Source organism: Pantherophis guttatus, chromosome 10 (assembly GCF_059756535.1).
Source record: "Pantherophis guttatus breed Tessera chromosome 10, ASM5975653v1, whole genome shotgun sequence".
NCBI lineage: Eukaryota > Metazoa > Chordata > Lepidosauria > Squamata > Colubridae > Pantherophis > Pantherophis guttatus.
The window spans coordinates 3,388,856-3,411,201 of NC_142072.1; the positions used below are offsets into that span (position 1 = coordinate 3,388,856).

Here is a 22,346-nt window from a genome sequence, read left to right on the forward strand (position 1 = left end):
TGGGAGTTGAAGTCCACACATCGTCCAGCGGCCAAGGTTGAGAAACACACTGCTTTAAACCTTTGTGTCCCTGCTCTGCACCCCTTGGATAGACATACACGGACACCGTTGTTTTAAAGCCGACGGTTGTTGACCGAGCTCGTTGTGGATTGTATGAGTCAAAGTCGGCACAACTGATGTGGCACCAGGGGAAGGAACTTCTAAAAGATGCCAATTAGTTCATTTTTTTTTTAATGGCAGCTGGATAATAAATGGGGTTTCCCTCTTTAGGTGGCAAGTCAACGCTGAAGAGGCTCATTTCCCACTTTTTGAACAGATCACTTTTCCCCAATATATATATATATATATATATATATATATATATATGTTGCACCTTTGATTTAATGAACTGAAAAGTTGAACGATTCCCAAATGTATCTTATTACCAAATGGGCTGAATTGAACGAGTTTCGGACATCTAACAGCTAGAGAGACGGAGACGAGAAAAATGTCCTCGAAGACGGTGGATCGTCACTTTTGGATTTGAACTTTAAAAAAAGGAAATTTGCTGGAAGAGAATTAAAGAAGAAAAAAAAAAGAATCCCCCAGAATTTACTTCTATCTCTCAGGGAAGGACTCAGATTGGCAGGTAGACTCCCTCTGAATAAGGAGGTTCGTCTCGGAGGAGGAGCTGGCAGCTGGTGTTAAGAGGTAGGGCAAGTGCTGCTTTTTCAGGATGCTGCTGGGAGCAGCTGACTCACCTTGAACCCTCTTACCTGGGGAAGGATAAATGCTTTCATTTCTTCCTCGCTCTTTTACATATGCAAATAGCTACTTGTTTATCCTGGCTCCTCTCTGCCTTTCCCCCCCCCCTACACATAATCCGTGCTTTACTCATCTCATTTTACAAAGACCTGCCCTTTTCGTCATTTTCATCAGGTGGAAGCTTCCATCAGGGGGCCTGGTTGATAGCTCTGGGGTGGAAAGCCGCAGCTGCAAACCACCTGAGCTGCCATCCGCTGCAGGCAGTTGATGAAAACAATCCATTTTTATTTTGCAAGCGGGAACATGCCTCAGTGGCTGCCCGGCAAGCAGCCGGATTTGCACAAATCTGCCCTTTGCAACAGCGGAGTAAGGGAGAAGGCGTGAGGCTGTGTAGCCTGAGCGTGCCATTCCGTGTGTTCTTTACACACACACACGCGTGCAACGCTTCACACACGGCTTCGGTCTCCTCTCCCAGAGGCGTGTGGGATACCTGAAGGTAGGAGAATCCGTAACGACGGGTGCTGGGTGGATTCAGCCTGCAGAAATCCTCCTCATTTCAGGCAACGCATCACCTGTACGCAGGTGAGCTCTTCAATTTAAGCCACCTTGCAAGGCGGTGATTAAGACTTAGTGGGGCTTCTTGGAGCTCCTTGGCTCCTATTGCTTTTAACTGCAGCTAGTCCTCAATTTAACAACCGTTCATTTACCAAAGTTACAACAGCACTGAAAAAAGCAAAGTTACGACCAGTTTTTCACACTTTTAAGACCGTTGCAGCTTCCCCATGATCAGAATTATGACGCTTATATTTATGTCCCGGGGTTCACGCGATTCTCTTTTTGCGACCTTTTCTGACGAGCAATGTCGACGGGGAAGCCGGATTCACTTAACAACCGGGTTGCTAACTGAATCAACTGCAGTGATTCGCTTAACAACAGTGGCAAGAGAGGTCGTAAAATGGGGCAAGGCTCACTGAACAAGCGTCTCGCTTGACGACAAATGTTGGGCTCCCTTGTGGTCGTAAGTTGAGGACTGCTACTGTATTAGTTCTGTAGTTCTCCGGCCCTGCCCTAAATGATGCCAGTCCCTCTTCTCTGGGTCTCTGCATTCCCACTGTAGATTAATCGTGTGTGTGTGTGTTTGTGTGTGTGTGTTATAGATTTATCCCTTTTGAGCTGTGAGTTCTCTTCTCCCCCATTCTAGAGAAAGAGCTAAATGTTGTCACCCCTTATTTTTAACCGCCTGCATCTTCTCCCTCCTGCCCAGGTCACAGTCCTTTTTAACGCCTCCTTTGGTTCTGAAATAGAGGTGTTAAAATTGTAGGTGATTAAATTGTGTAATGAGCATGTGGCTCCTCTGACACATGCCCTGCCTTAGACCGCCAGATGCCTTGTGAGACCTCGGATCCTTCCTTCCTTCCTTCCTTCCTTCCTTCCTTCCTTCCTTCCTTCCTTCCTTCCTTCCTTCCATCCTTCTTTCCTTCCTCCTTTCCCTTCTTCCCTCTCCTCCCTCCCTCCCTCTTTCCCTTATATTTCCACCTCCATCCATCCATCCCTCCATCCCTTCCTTCCTTCTTCTGTTCCTCTTCAGGTGTGCACAGACATGTTCTCGCCACACAAACATGCCTCTTTCATTGCACAGCTCGACAATGCAAACTCCCAAGGTGGGACTCCCATTTTCCAGATTTTCCCTGCTCCCTCCCTCCCTCCCTCCCTCCCTTCCTTCCTTCTTCTCTTCCTCCTAATTTCTTCCTTCCTTCCTTCCTTTCTCCTTTCCCTTCTTCCCTCTCCTCCCTCCCTCTCTCCCTTCTATTTCCATCTCCATCCATCCATCCCTTCCTTCCTTCTTCTCTTCCTCTTCATGTTCTTGCCACACGAACACGCCTCTTTCATTGCACAGCTCGACAATGCAAACTCCCAAGGTGGGACTCCCATTTTCCGGATTTTCCCTTCCCTCCCTCCCTCCCTCCCTCCCTCCCTCCCTTCCTTCCTTCCTTCCCTCTCTCCCTATTTCCATCTCCATCCCTTCCTTCCTTCCTCTCTTCCTCCTAATTTCTTCCTTCCCCTCCCTGTCCTTCCTCCTTTCCCTTCTTCCCTCTCCTTCCTTTCTTCCTCCCTCCTCCCGCCTATTTCCATCCATCCCTTCCTTCCTTTCTTCCTTCATTCTTCTCTTCCTCCTTTTTCTCCTTTCTTCCTCCCTCCCTCCCTGTCCTTCCTCCTTTCCCTTCTTCCCTTTCCCTCCCTCCCTCTCTTTCTTTCCTTCTTTCTTTTTCTCTTTTTAAAAATTCTTAGCAGGCCCTCTGCAATTTGACAGCTGACAGGTTTGTGTGGGTTTTCTTTTCTTTTTTTCTTTTTTTTAAAAAAAGATGTGTTATATGTGAAGTTTTGCCAGGGAAATAAAGCGAGTCACTAAAAATGGAAATTTTTTGTCACACCTCACACCCACGGCTCCTTGGTTTCCTCAGGAGTGTCTGTGCCGACTGTTCTGGGCACCTTCTGAAATTCATCTTTAAGCAGCTCTTCGTTGTCATTCTTGGTTTCTGTCATTTGGGGGGCATTTCTTCATTAGAAGAGCTGCTTCAGTTTTTCCTCAGGAAGAGTGATACAGGTAGTCCTCGACTTGTGACCAAAATCGAGCCCAAAATGCCTGTTGCTAAGTGAGACAGTTGTTAAGTGATTTGGGGGCCCGTTTTAGAACCTTTCTTGCCACCGTTGTTAAGTGAATCACTGGAGTTGTTAAGTTAGTCACACGGTTATTAAACGAATCCGGCTTCCCCATTGACTTGGCTTATCAGAAGGTCGCCAAAGGGGTCGTGTGACCCCAGGATGCGGCAACCGTCATAAATATGAGTCAGTTGCCGAGCTGCTAAATTTTGATCACCTGACTGCTGTTAACGGTCATAAGTGTGAAAAATTGTCATAAGCCACTGTTTCTAGTCCCCATCTTTGGCATGAAAACCGGCTGGGTGACCTTGGGTCAAACACCAGGAGACGGTGAGTTCTAGTCCCGCTTTAGGTAGAAAAAGCTAGTTGGATAACCTTGGATCAATCACCAGGAGATAGTGAGTTCTAGTCCCACCTCAGGCGCGAAAGTCAATGGGGGACTTTGGGCCAATCCCTCCCTCAGCCCAACCCACCTCACAACATTGTTGTGGGGAAAATAGGAGGAGGAAGATGTATTATATATGTTCACTACCTTGATTTACTTAGAAAACAATAAAAGGCAGGATCTAAAAATCTAATAAAACAGTAAGATCCTAAACTCATTAAACTGAATCATGCCCAATCTCGTCGCCCGGTTCGTCCTTGCTTACCACACCCTGCTAAACTACGATTGCCCTGTTCTTGATCTGCCATGGCCCCCTTGGGAATCTGCACTTTTCCCATCTATTTTCCTTTTTAGCACTATAAAAACCTCATCACGCAAATACATAAAGCATTCGCTAAGTGCTTTTCAGAGTTCTTGGCAAAGCCTTTCGCCCTCGTTTAGGAGGCTCGCGTCTTTTTCCAGATGAGATAGCAAAATAACGCACTCCAAACGCACACTTTGTGTGAGGAAGAGCACAATTAAAGGTTGATAAGAGATCCGGGCAGTCTTGTTTTATTACTCGATGATGGACAGCTAAATGAAGAGGTAAGCTTGACAAGAGCGCACGAGTGTTTTCTCAACCCTGGCAACTTTAAAAGAGGGGTGGACTTCAACTCCCAGAAACCCCCAGCCAGCCTGAATGTCAGCCACTGGAAGAGACGTGGACTTCAACTCCCAGAATTCCTCAGCCACCTCTTCCAGTGGTTGAGATTAAGGCTGGCTGGAGGATTCTGGGCGTTGGAGTCCACACTTCTTCTAGTTGCTGAGATTGAGGCTGGCTGGGGGATTCTGGGAGTTGGAGTCCACACTTCTTCTAGTTGCTGAGATAGAGCCTAGCTGGGGGATTCTGGGCGTTGGAGTCCACATTTCTAGTTGCTGAGATTGAGGCTGGCTGGGGGATTCTGGGCGTTGGAGTCCACATTTCTAGTTGCTGAGATTGAGGCTGGCTGGGGGATTCTGGGCGTTGGAGTCCACACTTCTAGTTGCTGAGATTGGGGCCAGCCAGAGGTGGTATTTGCCAGTTCTCTGAACTACTCAAAATTTCCGCTACCGATTCTCCAGAACCTGTCGGAACCTGCTGGATTTCACCCCTGAAAGAGGCACATTCCCGTTGCTGACGAGAATGTCCCAATCCTAAATCCTTCCGCAATACTTAATTATCATTGGAAAATTTGAATGAATTAGCCCGATGATCATCTTTATTTTTAATGACTGGGCAGGTGGAAAAACCATCCTGAAACCCAAATGTGATGACCAATCGATTCCTTAAGTCATCGCAAAGAGCAGAATAAAGCGGAAAGTTAACCGCAGAATCGAGATGTGATGGAATTACGTTTCCTTCCCAGATGTTTTGCTTTTTGGGATAGTTTAAAAATGACACCTGTTGCTCTCTACACCTGTTGACCAGTGCTGCAATGTGAGCGCCCCCAGGTCGGTCCTCTTTATGATTTTTATGAAAACCATTTTATTTTTTTTTGCGTGAACTTCTGACAAGCAGAGTTTTGCGAGTGGCAAGCACTCGCAGTGATGAGCACCCGGTTTCAAACAGTGGGGTGGAGTCCTGGATTTGGGGACCCCTGTTTTACCCCATCCCTGCTAGATGATTTCGGCAAATCTGGTTCTCCAGCTTTTAGGGCCAGGATGGTTGGGGGAGCAGTCGAGAGTGACCTTTTAATTCCCGAAACGTTTTTCTGCCTCCGGGGAGCTCAACTGGTTTGACTGAATCGGGTGGCCTGCGGTCTTTCCTGCATTGTCCACCCTGATCGTCCATCTCTCCAGGCAGAAATTCTGCTGGAAATTTCCAGCAAGCGTTCTCCGCGAGGCTGTCAGGATTTCAATGTGGGCTACCAGTTTTGACTTTTCGCTTCCTTTCCTTCCAAAATAATAAGAGTTTAAACCTTACCTGGCAAGGCGTGACAGGTTGTCCTCGACTTACGACCCTAATGGAGCCCAGAATTCCCATCGTAAGTCGAGGCACCCATGTGACAACTTTTTTGTGGTCGTCGTTAAATGAATGTTGTGGCCATTAAGCGAATCAATGTATCCCTATGGGTGCTTTTGCTAGAAATTGGCTGAAAAGCAGTGGTGAAACACAATTTTTTTTTTACTACCGGTTCTGTGGGCGTGGCTTGGTGGGCGTGGCTTGGTGGGTGTGGTGGGGAAGGATACTGCAAAATCTCCATTCCCACCACACTTCAGGGTGAAGAGCCTTGGTAGTACAGTGGTTTAATGCACCCTGTTATTAACACAGCTGCCTGTAATTTCTGCAGGTTCGAATCTTACCAGGCTCAAGGTTGACTCAGCCTTCCATCCTTTCTAAGGTAGGTTAAATGAGGACCCAGATTGTGGGGGCAATAAGCTGACTTTGTATAAATATACAAAAGTATGAAGGCTATTGCTTAATGCATTGTAAGCCGCCCTGAGTCTCCGGAGAAGGGCGGCATATAAATCAAATTAAAAAAAAAAAAGGATCCTGCAAAATCCCCATTCTCTCCCCATTCCTGGGGGAAGGATACTGCAAAATCCCCATTCCCACCCCACTCTGGGACCAGCCAGAGGTGGTATTTGCCGGTTCTCTGAACTACTCAAAATTTCCGCTACCGGTTCTCCAGAACCTGGTGGATTTCACCCCTGCTGAAAAGGCACAAAACCGGCAGAATGCAATATTGCAGGCTAACTCTGCCAACTGCCAGTAGTTCAATTTTGACCGGCTCAAGATGGACTCGGCTTTCCATCCTTCCGAGGTGGGTAAAATGAGGACCCAGATTGTTGGGGCTAAGATGCTGACTCTGTAAACTGCTTAGAGAGGGCTGATAAGCACTGTGAAGCGGTCTATAAATCTAAGTGCTATTGCTAATCCTATTGCTACGTAAGATTTGTTCAAGGGATTACATTATACATACCGGCTTTTAACTTTTGAAAATGGGAAATTCATTCCGTAAGCGAGTGAGTTTAAGAAATTCATGCTGGGAAATTTGCAAGAAAAATCCTCCAGAATGGTTTGGCTTGGGAATAGGTGCATTTTTGAGGGCTCCTGAAAATCTCCAGGCGGGGATTTCCTTCCTTCCTTCCTTCCTTCCTTCCTTCCTTCCTTCCTTCCTTCCTTCCTTCCTTCCTTCCTATCAGAATGCAGTATTGCAGGGAAACTCTGCCCACTGCCAGCAGTTCAATCCTGACCAGCTCAAGGTTGATACCCGAATGACTTCCTCAATATCTAAAACATTGAATTTCTCAGACTCGAACCGTGGAAAGAGACAGAGCCCATTCCTTGGCAATAGGCCAAGCTGCGTCTGGGGCGCTCTCCCTTGCGTGACAAAACCAGCATAGCAACAGACACACAACTCTGAAGAAACCAGCAGGTTGAGTAGGCGGCTTGCTAAAAAGGTTCTTCCCACGCCGTGAGTGGTTAGGAAGAAGTCGCGCTCTCTAGGCGGGGGAAAAAAAAGAAACCTCTAAAAATAAGAACTAAAAACTTGGTTAGGAGTTTTATTTGCACGCCTGGCTCAGTCTCTGCGGTTTCTGGTGGATAGATAGTTCTCCTGTAGAAGACTATTAAAAGCCAGGTGCTGTAATTAAAAATAATGCGGGGGGGTGGGGGCATGGGTGGATATGGAATGAATGGACAGATAGATAGATAGATGAATGGATGATCCGGTAGGTAGATGAGAGAGAGAGGGAGGGAGGGAAGGAGGGAAAGGGAGAGAGAGGGGGAGGGATGGATGGAGGATAAACAAACAGAGAGAATAATGGATGTTGGATGGCTGGATAGATTATTAGATAGATAGATAGATAGATAGATAGATAGATAGATAGATAGATAGATATAGATACGATAGATAGATAGATAGATAGATAGATAGATAGATAGATAGATAGATATAGATACGATAGATAGATAGATAGATAGATAGATAGATAGATAGATAGATAGATGGATAGATAGATGATATACGAGAGATACAGTGGTGGGATTCAGCCAGTTCGCACCACTTCGGGAGAACCGGTTGTTAACTTTCTGAGCAGTTTGGTGAACTGGTTGTTGGAAGAAACCATTAGGGCAGAGAACCGGTTTTTAAATTATTTGAATCCCAGCACTGGATAGGTAGATAGAGGAATGGATGGAAGATGGATAGATGGTTAGATGAGTGGTTGATAGAGAGGAATGAATGCAGGATAGACAGACAGACAGACAGACAGACAGACAGATATAGAATAGGTAGATAGAAGAATGGATGGAAGACGAATGGATGGTTGAAAGATAGAGAGGAATGAATGCATGATAGATAGATAAATAGACAGACAGACAGACAGACAGACAGATGATATAGGATAGGTAGATAAAGGAATGGATGGAAGATGAATGGATGGTTGAAAGAGGAATGAATGCATGATTGATTGATAGATAGATAGACAGACAGACAGACAGACAGAGATGATATAGGATAGGTAGATAAAGGAATGGATGGAAGATGAATGGATGGATGGTTAGATGAATAGATGATAGAAGGATAGAGAGGAATGAATGCATGATAGATAGGTAGGTAGATTGATAGATTGATAGATTGATATGAGTGGGTGGGTGGATGATATAGATATATATCATTTTTTAATGCCTTCAAGTCAGTGTAGGCTCCTGGCAACTATCTGGAGAGATTCCTGCAATTTTATTGGAACAGGTTTTTTCCCCCTTACTGGTTTGCCATTGCCTCCTCCCTGGGTCTGAAAGAGAGTGACTGGCTGAAAGTCACCCAACTGGCCTCATGCCTAAGGTGGGAGTAGAACTCAGGGTCTCCTGGTTTACAAAACCCTCCTCTTCCCAGCTTTGGGGAACTTGGTTCTGAGTAGAGCATAGAACATAGAATATCCAAGCTGGAAGGGACCTTAGAGGTCTTCTAGTCCACCCCCCTACTCAGGCAGGAAAGCTAGTACCCATTTCAGACAAAGGGCTGCCCAGTCTCTTCTTAAAAGCCTCCAGTGATGGAGAATCCACAAGTTGTTCCAGTGGTTTAATTGCAGAAAGCGGATTGTTGCTGGATTTACCTTCTCAAAGGCCGGCTTAATTTGGAAAGAGGACTAAACGTTCCTGTTTTCTTCTTGAAAGTTTATTTTTGGGGGTGTGTGTGTGAAAAGGAGCACTTGGAAGTCGAAAGCCTATTAGAAAATATGTTGTTTTCTTAGCATTTGACTCAGCTTTAACCTTAGAGCCAGTCCGAGTTTGGCTTCTTGCTGGGACAGGGAGAGAACAAAAACTTTATTAGAAAATGTTTGTTTTCCTACTACTTGACTGAGCTTGACCTGAAAGGCCTATTTAATTTGCTCCTTCGGCTTCTGATTTGGTCAGAGAACAAGGTGGCTGGCACTCTAAAGGGTGGGCGTTTACCAGCAGGCTGTCGAATAAGGAGAAAGAGCTTTTCTGGGTATGTACAGAGTGCTTCCAAGTTAAGCCCAAAGGAGTTAGAACTGGAAAGGCCCATGGGTCAAATTCCTAAAAATGAATTAAAGAACCAATTTGGCCTTGTCCCCCCTGTTCTACAAGCTCAGGAACCCGACTCCCCCATCCTTTCTGCTCCTTCAGATGTAATCATGAGGACTAGCGCCAGATTCCAACCGGTCAGCTTTAAACGACTGCTGGACGTTCCCCTGCGACGTCTGGCGAGCCCCCCAGAGAGAGACTCGGATGTTTCGCCCAAAGACTGAGGCGGGGGGGGGGGTTTCCTGTGTGTCCCCCCCCCTTTGAAGGGCTGCATCGGAGCTTCGCCACGGTGCTGGCAGAAGCGCGTCTCCAGGGTATTCCTGCGGGAGAGGCTCGAGCAGTGGGGGGTGGGGGGGTGGGGGAGGAGGAGGAGGAAGGAACAGAAAAAGGAAGGATGAGAAAAGGGAAGGGAGAGAAGGAGATACAGAAGGATAGGAGAAGAGAAGGAAAAGGAGAGGAAGGGAGAAGGAAGGAGAAAGGGAAGGAAATAGAGAGGAGGAGGAGGGAAGGAGAGAAGGAGAAAGAGAAGGATTGAGAAGCAGAAGATAAAGAGAAGGAAAAAGAAAAGGAGAGGAGGAGAAGGAAGGAAAAGGAAGGAAAAGGAGAAAAGGAAGGAGATAGAAGGAGGGAAGAAGAAAGGAGGAAGGAGGAGGAAAAGGGAAGGAGAGAGAAAAATAGAGGAAGAGGAGGAGAAGGAAAAAGGGAAGGAAATAGGAGGACGAAAGGAGAGAAGGAAGAGAAAAGGGAGAAGGAGGTTGGGAAGGGTAGGGAAAAAAGATAGAGGAAGAGGAGAGGGAGAAAGAAAAAGAGGGGAGGGGAGAAGGTGAAAAGGGAAGCAGATAGAGGAGGAGGAGGGAGAAAGGAAGGAGTAGGAAAGGAAAAAGGGGAAGGAGAAAGAAGAAGATAGGGAGAAAGAAAGAGAAAGAAGAGGAGAAGGAAAAGAAGGGAAAAAGGAAAGAGTAGAAAAGGGGAAAAGAGGGAAGGAGACAGAAGGATAAAGAAGACAATAGAGGAAAAGAAGGAGGAAGAGAACGAAAAGGAGGAGAGGAGAAGGAGGAAGAGAAGGGGAAAAGGAAGGAGTAGAAAAGGGGAAAAGGGGGAAGGAGATAGAAGGATAAAGAAGAATAGAGGAAAAGAAGGAGTGAGAGAAAGAAAAGGAGGAGAGGAGAAGGGGAAAAGGAAGGAGTAGATAGAAGGATAAAGAAGACAATAGAGGAAAAGAAGGAGTGAGAAAGAAAAGGAGGAGAGGAAGAGAAGGGGAAAAGGAAGGAGTAGAAAAAGGGGAAAAGGGGGAAGGAGATAGAGAAGGAGAAAGAAGAAAAGAGGAAAAGGAGGAGGAGGAGGGCCCCGGACGTCGCAACCGCCCCGATTCTCCCTGCGATTCAGGTGAGCCCCACCCTCGCTTCTCCCTTCCACTCCCTCCGTGCGCGGTGCGCTCACAAGGCAGCTGGCCAGACGGAGGGAGCCGCTTCGCAGCCCTGCCCAGCGGGTCTCCTAGGATTCAAGCCCTGGGGAGGGGCAGGGACCCACGCTGGAATCAATCCACCCCATCCACTATGTAAGTCTGGGGACTTTAACCTGGGGGTGGGGGAGACTTCTACTCTGTTCCTGCAGAAAAGACCCCCATCCCAGACCCCAAACCAAAGCTTTTTCCTTTTTCCGATTTTGGGTGGTCTTCATGGGTTGGGAGAGGGAGGAGGTTTGGACGGGAAGAAGCCGATCTGCTTAGCGTTATTTTGGACTTGGTGATGCCAGAGACGATGACATCATGCCTCCTTGGTCGGGAGAGGGTCTCTCAAGAAGCCCCCCACCCCACACCCCCAGCCCCAGCCCCTTCCAAATTAGAGAGAAGGCCAGCTGGGGAGGTTTGAAGTTGAAGACCAAAGGATCCAGAACCTGCTGGAGCTTCTGAGATCAGAAAGTAGGGAAGGATGCTCTCTTCGAGGCAGGGGGCCGTCTTAACAGCATTATGCCCCCCCCCTCAACCAGGCAAATCAGTGTACTCCTCTGGGACCCCCTACGGCAACTACTCACAGGAATAAAAATTCCTGTTGATAAAATGAAACATGTATTTATTTTATTGGCAAGTTCGTATGAATTTTCATAAGTGCAGTAAAATGTAATAAACAGGTTGCTTGTTTTAATTTTTTTAATTTCTATTTAATTTCTACAAATACAGGTTGCTGTATTTGTATTTATTTTATTTTATTTATTTATTTGATTTATATGCTGCCCTTCTCCGGAGACTCAGGGCGGCTTACAATGCGCTAAGCAATAGCCTTCATACTTTTGTATATTCATGCAAAGTCAGCTTATTGCCCCCACAAACTGGGTCCTCATTTCACCTACCTTAGAAAGGATGGAAGGCTGAGTCGACCTTGAGCCTGGTAAGATTCGAACCTGCAGAAATTGCAGGCAGCTGTGTTAATAACAGGGTGCTTTAGACCACTGTACTATCAAGGCTCTTTCACCTTGTATGATGCAAGGTGCATGGAAGGGTTTAACATGCACAGATTAGTATGGGGCTCCTAGGGCCCACGGACAAGGGCCCATCATGCGTTAAGACAGCCCCTGCGTTCGAGGGAGAGAGGAGGAAGTTGGTGGAGGTAAGGAACTCTTGGGGGGGGGGAGGGAATTAAAGATATGTCAGAAGATGCCTGACCTTTGAGGGGTCCAAGGAGGTAGAAGGGAAAGTGGAGAGGCTTCTTGGGTTTCTTAGGAAGGCGATGATGAAGGTTGCCGAGTCTTCCTCTCCAGAGCCAGGGAGGAGTCATCGTCCTTGGCATCGGGAGGAGGAGGAAGAGGAGGAGGAGGCTCCGTGGGAGAGAAATGAAACGAAAACTGGCTTTGAAGTGGCTTTTAAAATTGTCCCAAGTTCTTTCCCACAAAAGGCCATCACTGCACTGGGGGAAGATACGGCCCATGTTTAATGCATGTTGTATAACCTGTAAGAGGTCCGGTGCATAAGGGAAGATGGGTGGAGTAAACATTTGATAAACAGATAAAATGCAATAAAAGCAGAATATGCGTAGGTCAAGGATTGAACTTGTGGGTGCTGTCTGAGTTTTCTTGCAGACGCTTCATTATCCAGCTAGGTTACATCATCGGTGCTAGAAGGGATTTGCGGAGAGGAGGAGGAGAAGGAGGAGAGGAGGAGGAGGAGGAGGAGGAGAGGAGGATAAGAAAAGAAGAAGAAGAAGAAGAAGAAGAAGAAGAAGAAGAAGAAGAAGGAAGAAGGAGGAGGAGAAGAAGAAGAAGAAGGAAGAAGGAGGAGGAGGAGAAGAAGAAGGAGGAGGAGGAGGAGGAGGAGGAGAAGGAGGAGAAGGAGGAGGAGAAGGAGGAGGAGGAGGAGGAGAAGAAGAAGAAGAAGAAGAAGAAGAAGAAGAAGAAGAAGAAGAAGAAGAAGAAGAAGAAGAAGAAGAAGAAGAAGAAGAAGAAGAAGAAGAAGACGACTAGAGGGTTCTTGGAGCTGCATTGTTTTCTTGCAGATGTTTCATTACCCAGCTAGGTAACATCTTCAGTGCTGCAGGACAGTGGGGTTTGTGGAGAGGAGGAGGAGGAGGAGGAGGAATGAAGGACAAGGATGAGAAGGAGAAAGATGGGAAATAAGAAAGGGAGGAGGAGGAGGATTGTAGGGTCTTTGGGGCTCTCTGAGTTTGCTTAGTAAACATGTTGCTAACTTAACAACTGCAGGGAATTCACTTAATATCAGGGGTGAAAGGCTACCTGTTTGGACCGGTTCAGCCGAACTGGTAGCGGCGGGTGGTGATTTGGAGAACCAGTAGCGGCAGCAGCGCAAGTCTCCGCCCACCCACCCAGACATCGTTATTTCCTGGTTTTAACCAGGAAGTAACCTGTTTTTTACCCTCTGTGCATGCGCAAAGGGTCCAAAATCGCACATAATGCGTGTGGAGCGCGCACTTCCGAACCGGTAGGGAAGGTAAGTAAATTTCACCCCTGCTTAATATCTATGGCCAGAAAAGTCGCAAATTGGAGCAAAACTCCCTTAACCAATACTTCACTTAGCATCCATCTGAAATGTTGGGCTCCATTTTGGTCGTAAGTGGAGGACTTTCCTGTATTCGCAGCCGTACTGGCCCAGAACGGGGAAACAGACTAATGGACTCGGGCTTGTTGTTTTCGTTGGAGATGGATTCCGTTCCCGTGCCAAGGAACGAAAAAGAAAACACGGCCAAATCCCAAGTCCCATCAGGCTAGGAAATGACTTCTCAAAGAGCACTTAGCAACCCCAACCGTCTTCCAGGCGAGGCAGAGCCTTTGATTCAGCCACCACTTTCCTTCCTCCATTAACCTCGGAGGCCCCTTTCTCTGAGGGAAAAGTGGTGGGAAAGAATTAGAGTCGGCTTTTTTAGACAGATGCTTTGTGCCAGGCCAGCCCAGGTCCGGTTCCTTTATGCCGCTTCCAGGAAGGGGAACACGCGGATAGGCGGTGGGGTTGATTGGGGGATTTGGGAGGAGCGTGAGGGTAGATCCAGGAATAAGGGTTTGGACACTTTGGTGGCTGTGATGGGTTTGGCCAGCGTGACCTGCTTTGGTACATAGGTAGTCCTCCATCGAGAACTGTTTGTTTAGTGACCGATTGAAGTTACAACGGCAGGGGAAAAGGTGACTTATGACCTTCCTTCCTTCCTCACTGCCTCTGTTCTTGTTTCCTTCCTTCCTTCCTTCTTTCCCTCCTTCTCTGCATCTGTTCCTGTTCTCCTTTCTTCCTTCCTTTCTTTCCACTCTACCTCTGTTCTTGTTCTCCTTCCTTCCTTTCCTTCCTTCCTTCCCTCCTTCTCTGCATCTGTTCCTGTTCTCCTTCCTTCCTTCCTTCCTTTCCTCTCTGCCTCTGTTCTTGTTCTCCTTCCTTCCTTCCCTCCTTCTCTGCATCTGTTCCTGTTCTCCTTCCTTCCTTTCTTTCCTCTCTGCCTCTGTTCTTGTTCTCCTTCCTTCCTCCCTCCCTCCTTCCCCGTCTCTGTTCTCGTTCTCCTTCCTTCCCTCTTCCTTCCTTCCTTCCTTTCCTTCCTCTCTGCCTCTGTTCTCCTTCTCCTTCCTTCCTTCCTTCTTCCTTCCTTCCTTTCCTTCCTCTCTGCTTGTTCTTGTTCTCCTTTCTCCCTTCCTTCCTTCCTTTCCTTCCTCTCTGCCTCTGTTCTTGTTCTCCTTTCTTCCTTCCTTCCTTCCTTCCCTTCCTCTCTGCCTCTGTTCTTGTTCTCCTTCCTTCCTTCCTTCCTTTCCTTCCTCTCTGCCTCTGTTCTCCTTCCTTCCTTCCTTCTTCCTTCCTTCCTTCCTTTCCTTCCTCTCTGCCTCTGTTCTTGTTCTCCTTCCTTCCTTCCTTCCTTCTCTTCCCTCCCTCCCTCTGTTTTTGTTCCCCTTCTTTCCTTCTTTCCATCCACCCATCCAAAGTCCAACAGGCTCATTTACAGAAAGATTGGCTGGTTTCTGATTCTTCTCCAGACTGTTCCAAAGTTCTTTTCAATTTGACCTGCTATTTTATTTATGTCCAGGAAAGATATCTGGCTGGCCATAAACTTCCCCCACTGACACATTCCTTTCCCAAAAAAGCTCTCCTGATAGGAAGTTTTTTCCTTGACGCCTGTCAGACTCCTCTGGGCTCCCCTCCCACCATCCTGGCACCGTGCCCTCAGATACCAGCCTTTAGAACGCTGCCCGTGTGCATCGGAGGCCAACTCGGACCAAGCAGCCTCTGGAGGGATTTTGCAGATAAGCTGGGGTGGTTCCATTTTTGGAAAAATAGGCGTAGCTCTTTGGGAGGCGGGGAAGAAAGATAACAAATGATCCTTGACTTACAACTGTAATTGAGCCCAGAATTGTGGTCAAAGAGTTGTGTCAGCAGTTAAGGGTCACATCACTGTCCATAATTTTACCTTTTTTTGGTTTTGCAGCAGTCGTTAAATGAACACCAGCAAATCCATTGACCACGATATGCTTTATTTGCCAGAAATTGGTAATAAACCCCCATTTCCAGCAAAAAAACAAAAAAGACCTTGCAAATTGTGTCCTAAATACCAGCCGATTACCAAACCACTTACAAGCATGCAATCACCTAGTTTTGCCCCCTGAAAAGAATAACAGAGTTGGAAGGGACCTTGGAGGTCATCTAGTCCAACCCCCCGCCCAAGCAGGAGACCCGCCTACACCATTTTTGACAGATAGCAGTCCCATCTATTCTTGAAAGCCTCCAGGGATGAAGCTCCCACAACTTCCATGGGTTGATCGTTCTCTCTGTCGGAAAATTTCTCCTTATTTCTAGGTTGAATCTGGGGTGAATTTTGTCTATCTCTACAAATTGGTACAATTCAAGTTTTTATCTGTTGGGAGGACAGATCAATTTAAGCAAAGGGCAAGTCACATCAGTTGAGTTATTTGGCTCTTCCTACCAAGGGTATATCTCAGCCCCAAAGGTGCATTAGAGCATAAATATTTGACATTGTTGATCCCAAGTAAACGGGCCCCTTGCATTCAAGCAAGATGGTGGAGCCCGTCCTTGTTCGGTGACGGCTTCGTTTAGCAACGGTTCTTGCTTACAACGGTGAGGAAGGAGTAATTTTTCGACCAATCCTCGCGTTTACGGCTGTCGTAGGTCTGTAGAATGGCGTTGGTTAATCTCAGCCACTGGAAGAGGGGTGGACTTCAACTCCCAGAATTCCCCAGCCATCTCTTCCAGCTGTTGAGATTTGAGGCTGGCTGGGGGATTCTGGGAGTTGGAGTCCACACCTTTTCCAGTTGCTGAGATTGGGGATGGTGGAGGAATTCTGGGCATTGGAGTCCATCCCTCTTCCAGTTGCTGAGATGGAGGCCGGCTGGGGGATTCTGGGAGTTGGAGTCCCCCCCTCTTTGTTGCTGAGATTGACAAGCCCTGCTGTAAAAGCGAAGGAAGATCATAAGCACAGTGGCAGTTTCACTTAGCAACTGCTTCGCTTAATGGCCACGTTGCCAGTCCCGTTGAAAAAGGAATATACTTCTTGCAAAGCTGAGAGAACCAAGCTGTGGGTTTTTGGCTGAAAGCTGCAGGGCTTTTCAACATAGAAACCAACTTTTCCGGTTATATTTGTCTAACTGGGTCTATGCGTAGGAATCAAAGAGACCGACAGCTGGATATCTCATTCTGGCTTCTGGTAAGACTTTCTCCCAAATTTCAGAAAAGGAAGAACTCTTTCTGGGAAAGAGCCACTTTACGAAAACTCTTCCTGTACAGCTAGTCCTCGATTTAGGACCACAATGGAGCCCAACACTTACATTGCTAAGTGAGACATCTGTTGAGTGACCTTTGTTGCATTTGTCAACGCAATCCTCGTAGTTGTTAAATCGGTAACACCGTTGTTAAACGAGTCTGATTTCCCAACATTGATTTTGCTGGTCCGAAGGATTCCAGGACGCTACAATAGTCATAAATGCAAGTCGGTTGTCAAGCTTCCGAACATAAAATCACAGGACCACGGGGACGCTGCAACAGTCATTAAGTGTTGAAAAATGGTCGTAAGTCACTTTCTTCGGTGCCGTTGTAACCTCGGAAGTCACTAAATGAACCGTTGTAAGCTGGGGACTCCCTGTTCTTTACATTTGCTCTTTCAGATGTATTTGCTGTTAATTTACCAGATGCCTTCACCTTATAGAAAAGCCTAGTTTTAAAATCTGTGCCAGTCGAGTGCCATGTTGGCACGGGTAGGAGGAGGCTATTCAGCTTCCAATTGGCAACACGAAACTTTAACGATATAATCACAGTTGTTAAGGAAGGTGGAATTCCACTTAATTGTTTTCTCTGGAACTGGTTCTCGCTTTCGCAAAATCTTCTGGCCAAGACTGAGTCGACGGAGGCTGAAGGCCACCACAGTGGTGGAAAAGTTTTGATCGACTTTGGTGAAGAGCTGATCTTGTCCAAAAGTGGGGGCAAAGCTGCATGTTTGCATTAAGAATATTAAGAATATTCTAATGGTTACGTAACCGTCATTTAGCAAAGAAACTTGCTAAATAGAATATTCTTCCTGTTACGACATCCTGCATTTAATGACTACGTTTGGGGTGGAGAGAAGTAGTAGGAAGGCGTAATGGGATTGCAGCTTGCTTGCAAGCTCTTTAGTCTTCTCTCAAAAACCACTTTTATGGGCTAAGCAGCAGTGTTAGAGAAAAGAAAAATTAGGGGTGACATGATAGCAGTGTTCCAGTATTTGAGGGGCTGCCACAAAGAGGAGGGGGGCCAAATTATTCTTCAAAGCACCAGAAGGCAGGACAAGAAACAATGGATGGAAATTAATCAAAGAGAGAAGCAACTTGGAATTAAGGAAAAACTTAACAGGTTGGACAATTAACCAGTGGAACAGCTTCCCACTAGAAATCGTGGGCGCTCTATCACCGGATGCTTTTAAGAAGAGACTGGACAGTCACTTGTCTGAAATGGTATAGGACAGGTTCTCCTGCTTGAACAGGGGGCTGGACTAGAAGACCTCTAAGGTCCCTTCCAGCTCATTTCTATTCTATTCCTAGAATCCCCCAAAGTGATAAGGAAGAATTGACCTATTTTAAAACAACTTTGTAGGTTCCCGCGCCCTCTTAGGTGAACCTTGTAACAGCAGATTACAGATAGTCCTTGATTTATGGCCACAATTGAGCCCAAAATGTAGGTTGCCGAGTGAGAAATTCGTTAATTTCCCCCTCTTTTACAACTTTTCTCGTCACATTTGTTAAGTGAATCATTGCAGATCTTAAATTAGTCACCCAGTCGTTAAGTGAATCTGGTTTCCCCATTGACTTTGCTCGTTGGAAGGTCGCAAAAGGGAATCACGTGACCTAGGGACACTGGAACCGTCATAAATGTGCATCAGTTGCCAAGTATCCGAATGTAACCAGGGGGATGCTGCAAAGGTCATAACTGTGAGAAACGGTCATAAGTCCCTTTTTTCAGTGCCGTCGTAACGTTGAAAAGTCCACTAAGTGAACTGTTGTAAGTTGAGGACTACCTGTATTAACCCTGGTTTTCTGTCAATCTGGTTGGTAAATCGAGGGCTACCTGTATTAACCTTGGTTTACTGTTGATATGGTTGGTAAATTGACTATCTGTATTAACCCTGGTTTACTGTTGATCTGGTTGGTAAATTGACTATCTGTATTAACCCTGGTTTACTGTCAACCTGGTTGGTAAGTCGAGGGCTACCTGTATTAACCCTGGTTTACTGCTGATCTGGTTGGTAAGTTGACTATCTGTATTAACCCTGGTTTACTGTTGATCTGGTTGGTAAGTCAAGGGCTACCTGTATTAACTCTGGTTTACTGTGAACCTGGTTGGTAAGTTGAGGACTACCTGTATTAACCCTGGTTTACTGTTGATCTGGTTGGTAAGTTGACTACCTGTATTAACCCTGGTTTACTGTTGATCTGGTTGGTAAGTCAAGGGTTACCTGTATTAAATCGAGGGCTACCTGTATTAACCCTGGTTTACTGTTGATCTGGTTGGTAAGTTGACTATTTGTATTAACCTGGTTTACTGTTGATCTGGTTGTATGAGCCCAGTCTCTAATCGTAACGCGAATTTCATTATCTGTCTTTCTTCTCTCTTTACATGTCGGCTGCTTGTTCTCCCTCACCAGGAAGAGAAGAATGAATATTTCCCGGTGCCTCTCGATCGCCACGGCGTTGCTAACCCTGGTGGCTCTCAAGGCCTACATCGAATGGACGACCGAGCAGGAGGAACGATACCCCATGCCCCACATCACTCGTTGGCAAAGCGTCTCCATCCCACCCTTCCAGCCCTTCGAGGAAATCCCGCCGTCCTTGGTCTATCATCGCTTTAACGCCTCCTTGCAACAATTCCGCCACAGCATCCCGCGGGCCAAAGCTTACTGGAACGATAAACAATACAAAAATTTCCGGGCGTTGGAAGAAGGTTCGGTGGCCAACGCTTCCTGGAATAAATGCCCCAGTGCCAGTGTGGAGGAACTGGCCACCAAGATCAAACATTTCAACTCGTATCCGGAGCTTTATAAGAATTTCATTCTCTACGGGGACTGCAGGAATTATTCCCTCCTGATCAATGAACCCCGTAAGTGTGCCGATACGAAGAACAACACCTTCTTGCTCTTGGCCATCAAATCCGTGCCCGGCAATTTTGCTGCTCGCCAAGCCGTGCGGGACACTTGGGGGCAAGAAGGAGAACCCGGCGGGCTAGCCATCCGCACCGTCTTCTTGCTGGGCACGGCTGAGGGACGGTTCGGACCCCACCTGCAACACCTGGTCCATTTCGAGAGTCGGAGTTTTGGGGACATCTTGATGTGGGATTTTGAGGACACTTTCTTCAACCTGACCCTGAAGGACTCCCTCTTCCTGCACTGGACGCTGGACTACTGTCGGCACGTCCGTTTCATTCTCAAAGGGGACGATGACGTGTTTATCAACACCCCGAAAGTCTTGGGGTATCTAAGCTCGGTAGATGTCAACAAGCCCCTCTACACGGGGCAGGTGATGTCCAACGCCTCTCCCTTTCGGTTCCAGAAAAGTAAATACTACGTGCCAGAATCATTTTATGTGGGGCCGTATCCAGCTTATGCGGGAGGTGGGGGCTACATCTTCTCTGGACTCCTGGCCCCGTTGCTCCTCCTCATTTCTCAGCACGTGGCCTTCTACCCCATCGACGATGTTTACACGGGGCTCTGCTTCCAAGCTCTGGGCATCCCCCCTCAGCCCCACGCCGGCTTCATGACCTTCGATATCGCCGAGAAGGACCGGGAAGACCCCTGCGTGCACAGCCAGCTGCTCTTGGTCCATCGGCGCAGCCCCCGACAGACCCTCCATCTTTGGAAGCAAATCACCGATCCAAATCTCCGATGCGGACCTGAGGCGTTGAACCCCCAACCGGAGAAGCCGCCAGGATTTTGACCAAACTGGGGAATGGACCACGTGGAACTTTTCGGTCCTCTGGGCTGCAACGGGGAGATGCTCAGGCCCAAATCCCATCGGAATGTTTCAGAGGGGACACCCCAACTTTTGAAGGACAGGAGCTGGGGATGGGCACTCTCTTTGAGCCTCTTCTGAAATTGCTGTTCTTTGTGAGATATCCTTTCTGAGATATCCCGGTGGAAGGCAGAACCGTACGAACAGTCCAGGAAGTGCCATTTACAGATCTAAGAACCGTCCTTATGGTCAGAAAAGGGCCACAGCATCCACCTGGCCTTAGCTGAGAATGCCAGGCCTTCAAGCTTGCTTCCCCTACCCAGTGCCCTCCTAGTAGGCCTGCAACGACCGGATTTCTAAGCGGAACCTTCCTCCACATCTGGAGGCAATTTATAGAGGGTCCTGGAAGAGAAACGCCTGGCTAGCTGGCCCAACCTGCCTGGATTGCAGAAAGTATTGTCCACAAGTGTTTTATTTTTTTCTTTGGGGCCCAAATCTTTGGGGGCCAATCCCCCTCCCATAACTGGATAAACCAAGAAACTGAGGCACGAAGCCGATTCTAAATAACCATGGAGTGTTTCAACGTGGCGAAAGAAAAGTGGAAATAAGGCCCTCTAGAATTATCATCGGAAGTGAGGATAGCCTTGGCGGCCCAGTGGTGAGAATACAGTATTACAGGCTAACTCTGCCGACTGCCAGCAGTTTGATCCTGACCGGCTCAAGGTTGACTCAGCCTTCCGTCCTTGCGAGGTCGGTCAAAGGAGGACCCAGATTGTTGGGTGTGGGGGCCAAGATGCTATTGGTAATATAATTTTGGACCCCAGGATAGTTTTGGTGCCCGATAGGATCACCTTCTCTGTTCCACCGATCCTTAAGCCTTTTGACTCATTGACCGTTTCTGTATCTCATCTCTAGAAAAATTCCTTGTTCATGCACTTTAGATATTCAGATCAGTGGTGAAATCCAATTTTTTTTTACTACCGGTTCTGTGGGCGTGGCTTGGTGGGCGTGGTGTAGCTTGATGGGCGTGGCTTGGTGGGCATGGCAGGGGAAGGATACTGCAAAATCCCCATTCCCTCCCCACTCCTGGGGGAAGGACATTGCAAAATCTCCATCCCACCCCACTGGGGCCAGCCAGAGGTGGCATTTGCCGGTTCTACGAAGTACTCAAAATTTCCACTACCGGTTCGTCAGAACCTGCTGGATTTCACCTCTGGTCCAGACCCGTATTATCCTTCAGCTGTCAAAGAGTTTCATGTAATGTTCAGGTTCTGTAAGTCTAAGAAGCTGAGATAGGAAAGGGGAGAATCTGTAAATTGGTCAGAAAACTTCGACATCAGTGTGGGCTGCTGCCGGTTCAGCCGAACCGTTAGTTACAATCAGCTGGCCCCGCCCACCCACTCCTGCCCTATCTTGTCCTATATTTCCTTCATTCTGGCTCAGCCTATTCGCGTGGCACAGCTGATTTCTGTGCCTCCACTATTCTACTTACCGGGGATGCCTTAGAACAGTGATGGCTAACCTTTTTGCCGTCGCGTGCCAAAAGCGTGTGGAGTGGGGGGGTGCGCGTGCCCACACCCATAATTCAATGCGCCCCACCCCAGTGCTCCCCCTTTTGGCACACGATGGCACATTTTTCACCCTCACCAGGCTCCAAAGGCTTTCTAGGAGCCTGGGGAGGGTGAAAACGGCCTTCCCCACCCCCCGGAGGCCCATTTCCCGACTTCCGGTGGGCCCAGAAGGCCAGAAAATCAGCTGGCCGGCACCCACATGGACGCTGGAGCTGAGCAAGGGCAATGCTCATGTGCCCACAGATATGGCTCTGCGCGCCACCCACACTGTAACAACCTCCTGCTGTAATAAAAATGTGACTCGGGTACCGTCGGTCTTGGAGAACGTCGACTGGTGATTTTTGAACAGGTGTGTTTTTTTGGAAACGTTGGTCTTGGATCCTTCAAAGCAGCAGATTACAGGTAGTCCTCAACTTATGGCCACCATTAAAAAATTTCTGTTGCTAAGTGACACATCCGAGTTTCCCTCCTTTTACGATTTCACTTGCCATTAAGTGAATCTTAGTGACTCAAGGCCATGGTTAAGTTAGTCGCCCAGTTGTTATGTGAATCTGGCTTCTTCCCCATT

General features: G+C 47.4%; 1 protein-coding gene across 6 annotated transcripts; it reads left to right on the plus strand.

Moving 5' to 3' along the window:
* The first annotated feature begins 552 nt into the window (after window positions 1–552).
* B3GNT8 (UDP-GlcNAc:betaGal beta-1,3-N-acetylglucosaminyltransferase 8) lies at window positions 553–22,091 on the plus strand. Of its 6 annotated transcripts, none has more exons than XM_034438071.3 (2): window positions 553–690; window positions 18,908–22,091. In XM_034438071.3, exon 2 carries the CDS (start codon window positions 18,918–18,920, stop codon window positions 20,190–20,192), a length of 1,275 nt encoding a protein of 424 aa, XP_034293962.2. In that variant the 5' UTR covers window positions 553–690; window positions 18,908–18,917; the 3' UTR covers window positions 20,193–22,091. The 6 variants fall into 6 exon arrangements, with proteins under 6 accessions (XP_034293962.2, XP_034293961.2, XP_034293963.2 ...); XM_034438070.3 differs by lacking the exon at window positions 553–690 and adding an exon at window positions 1,055–1,326; XM_034438072.3 differs by lacking the exon at window positions 553–690 and adding an exon at window positions 1,080–1,240.
* Window positions 22,092–22,346: the final 255 nt, after the last annotated feature.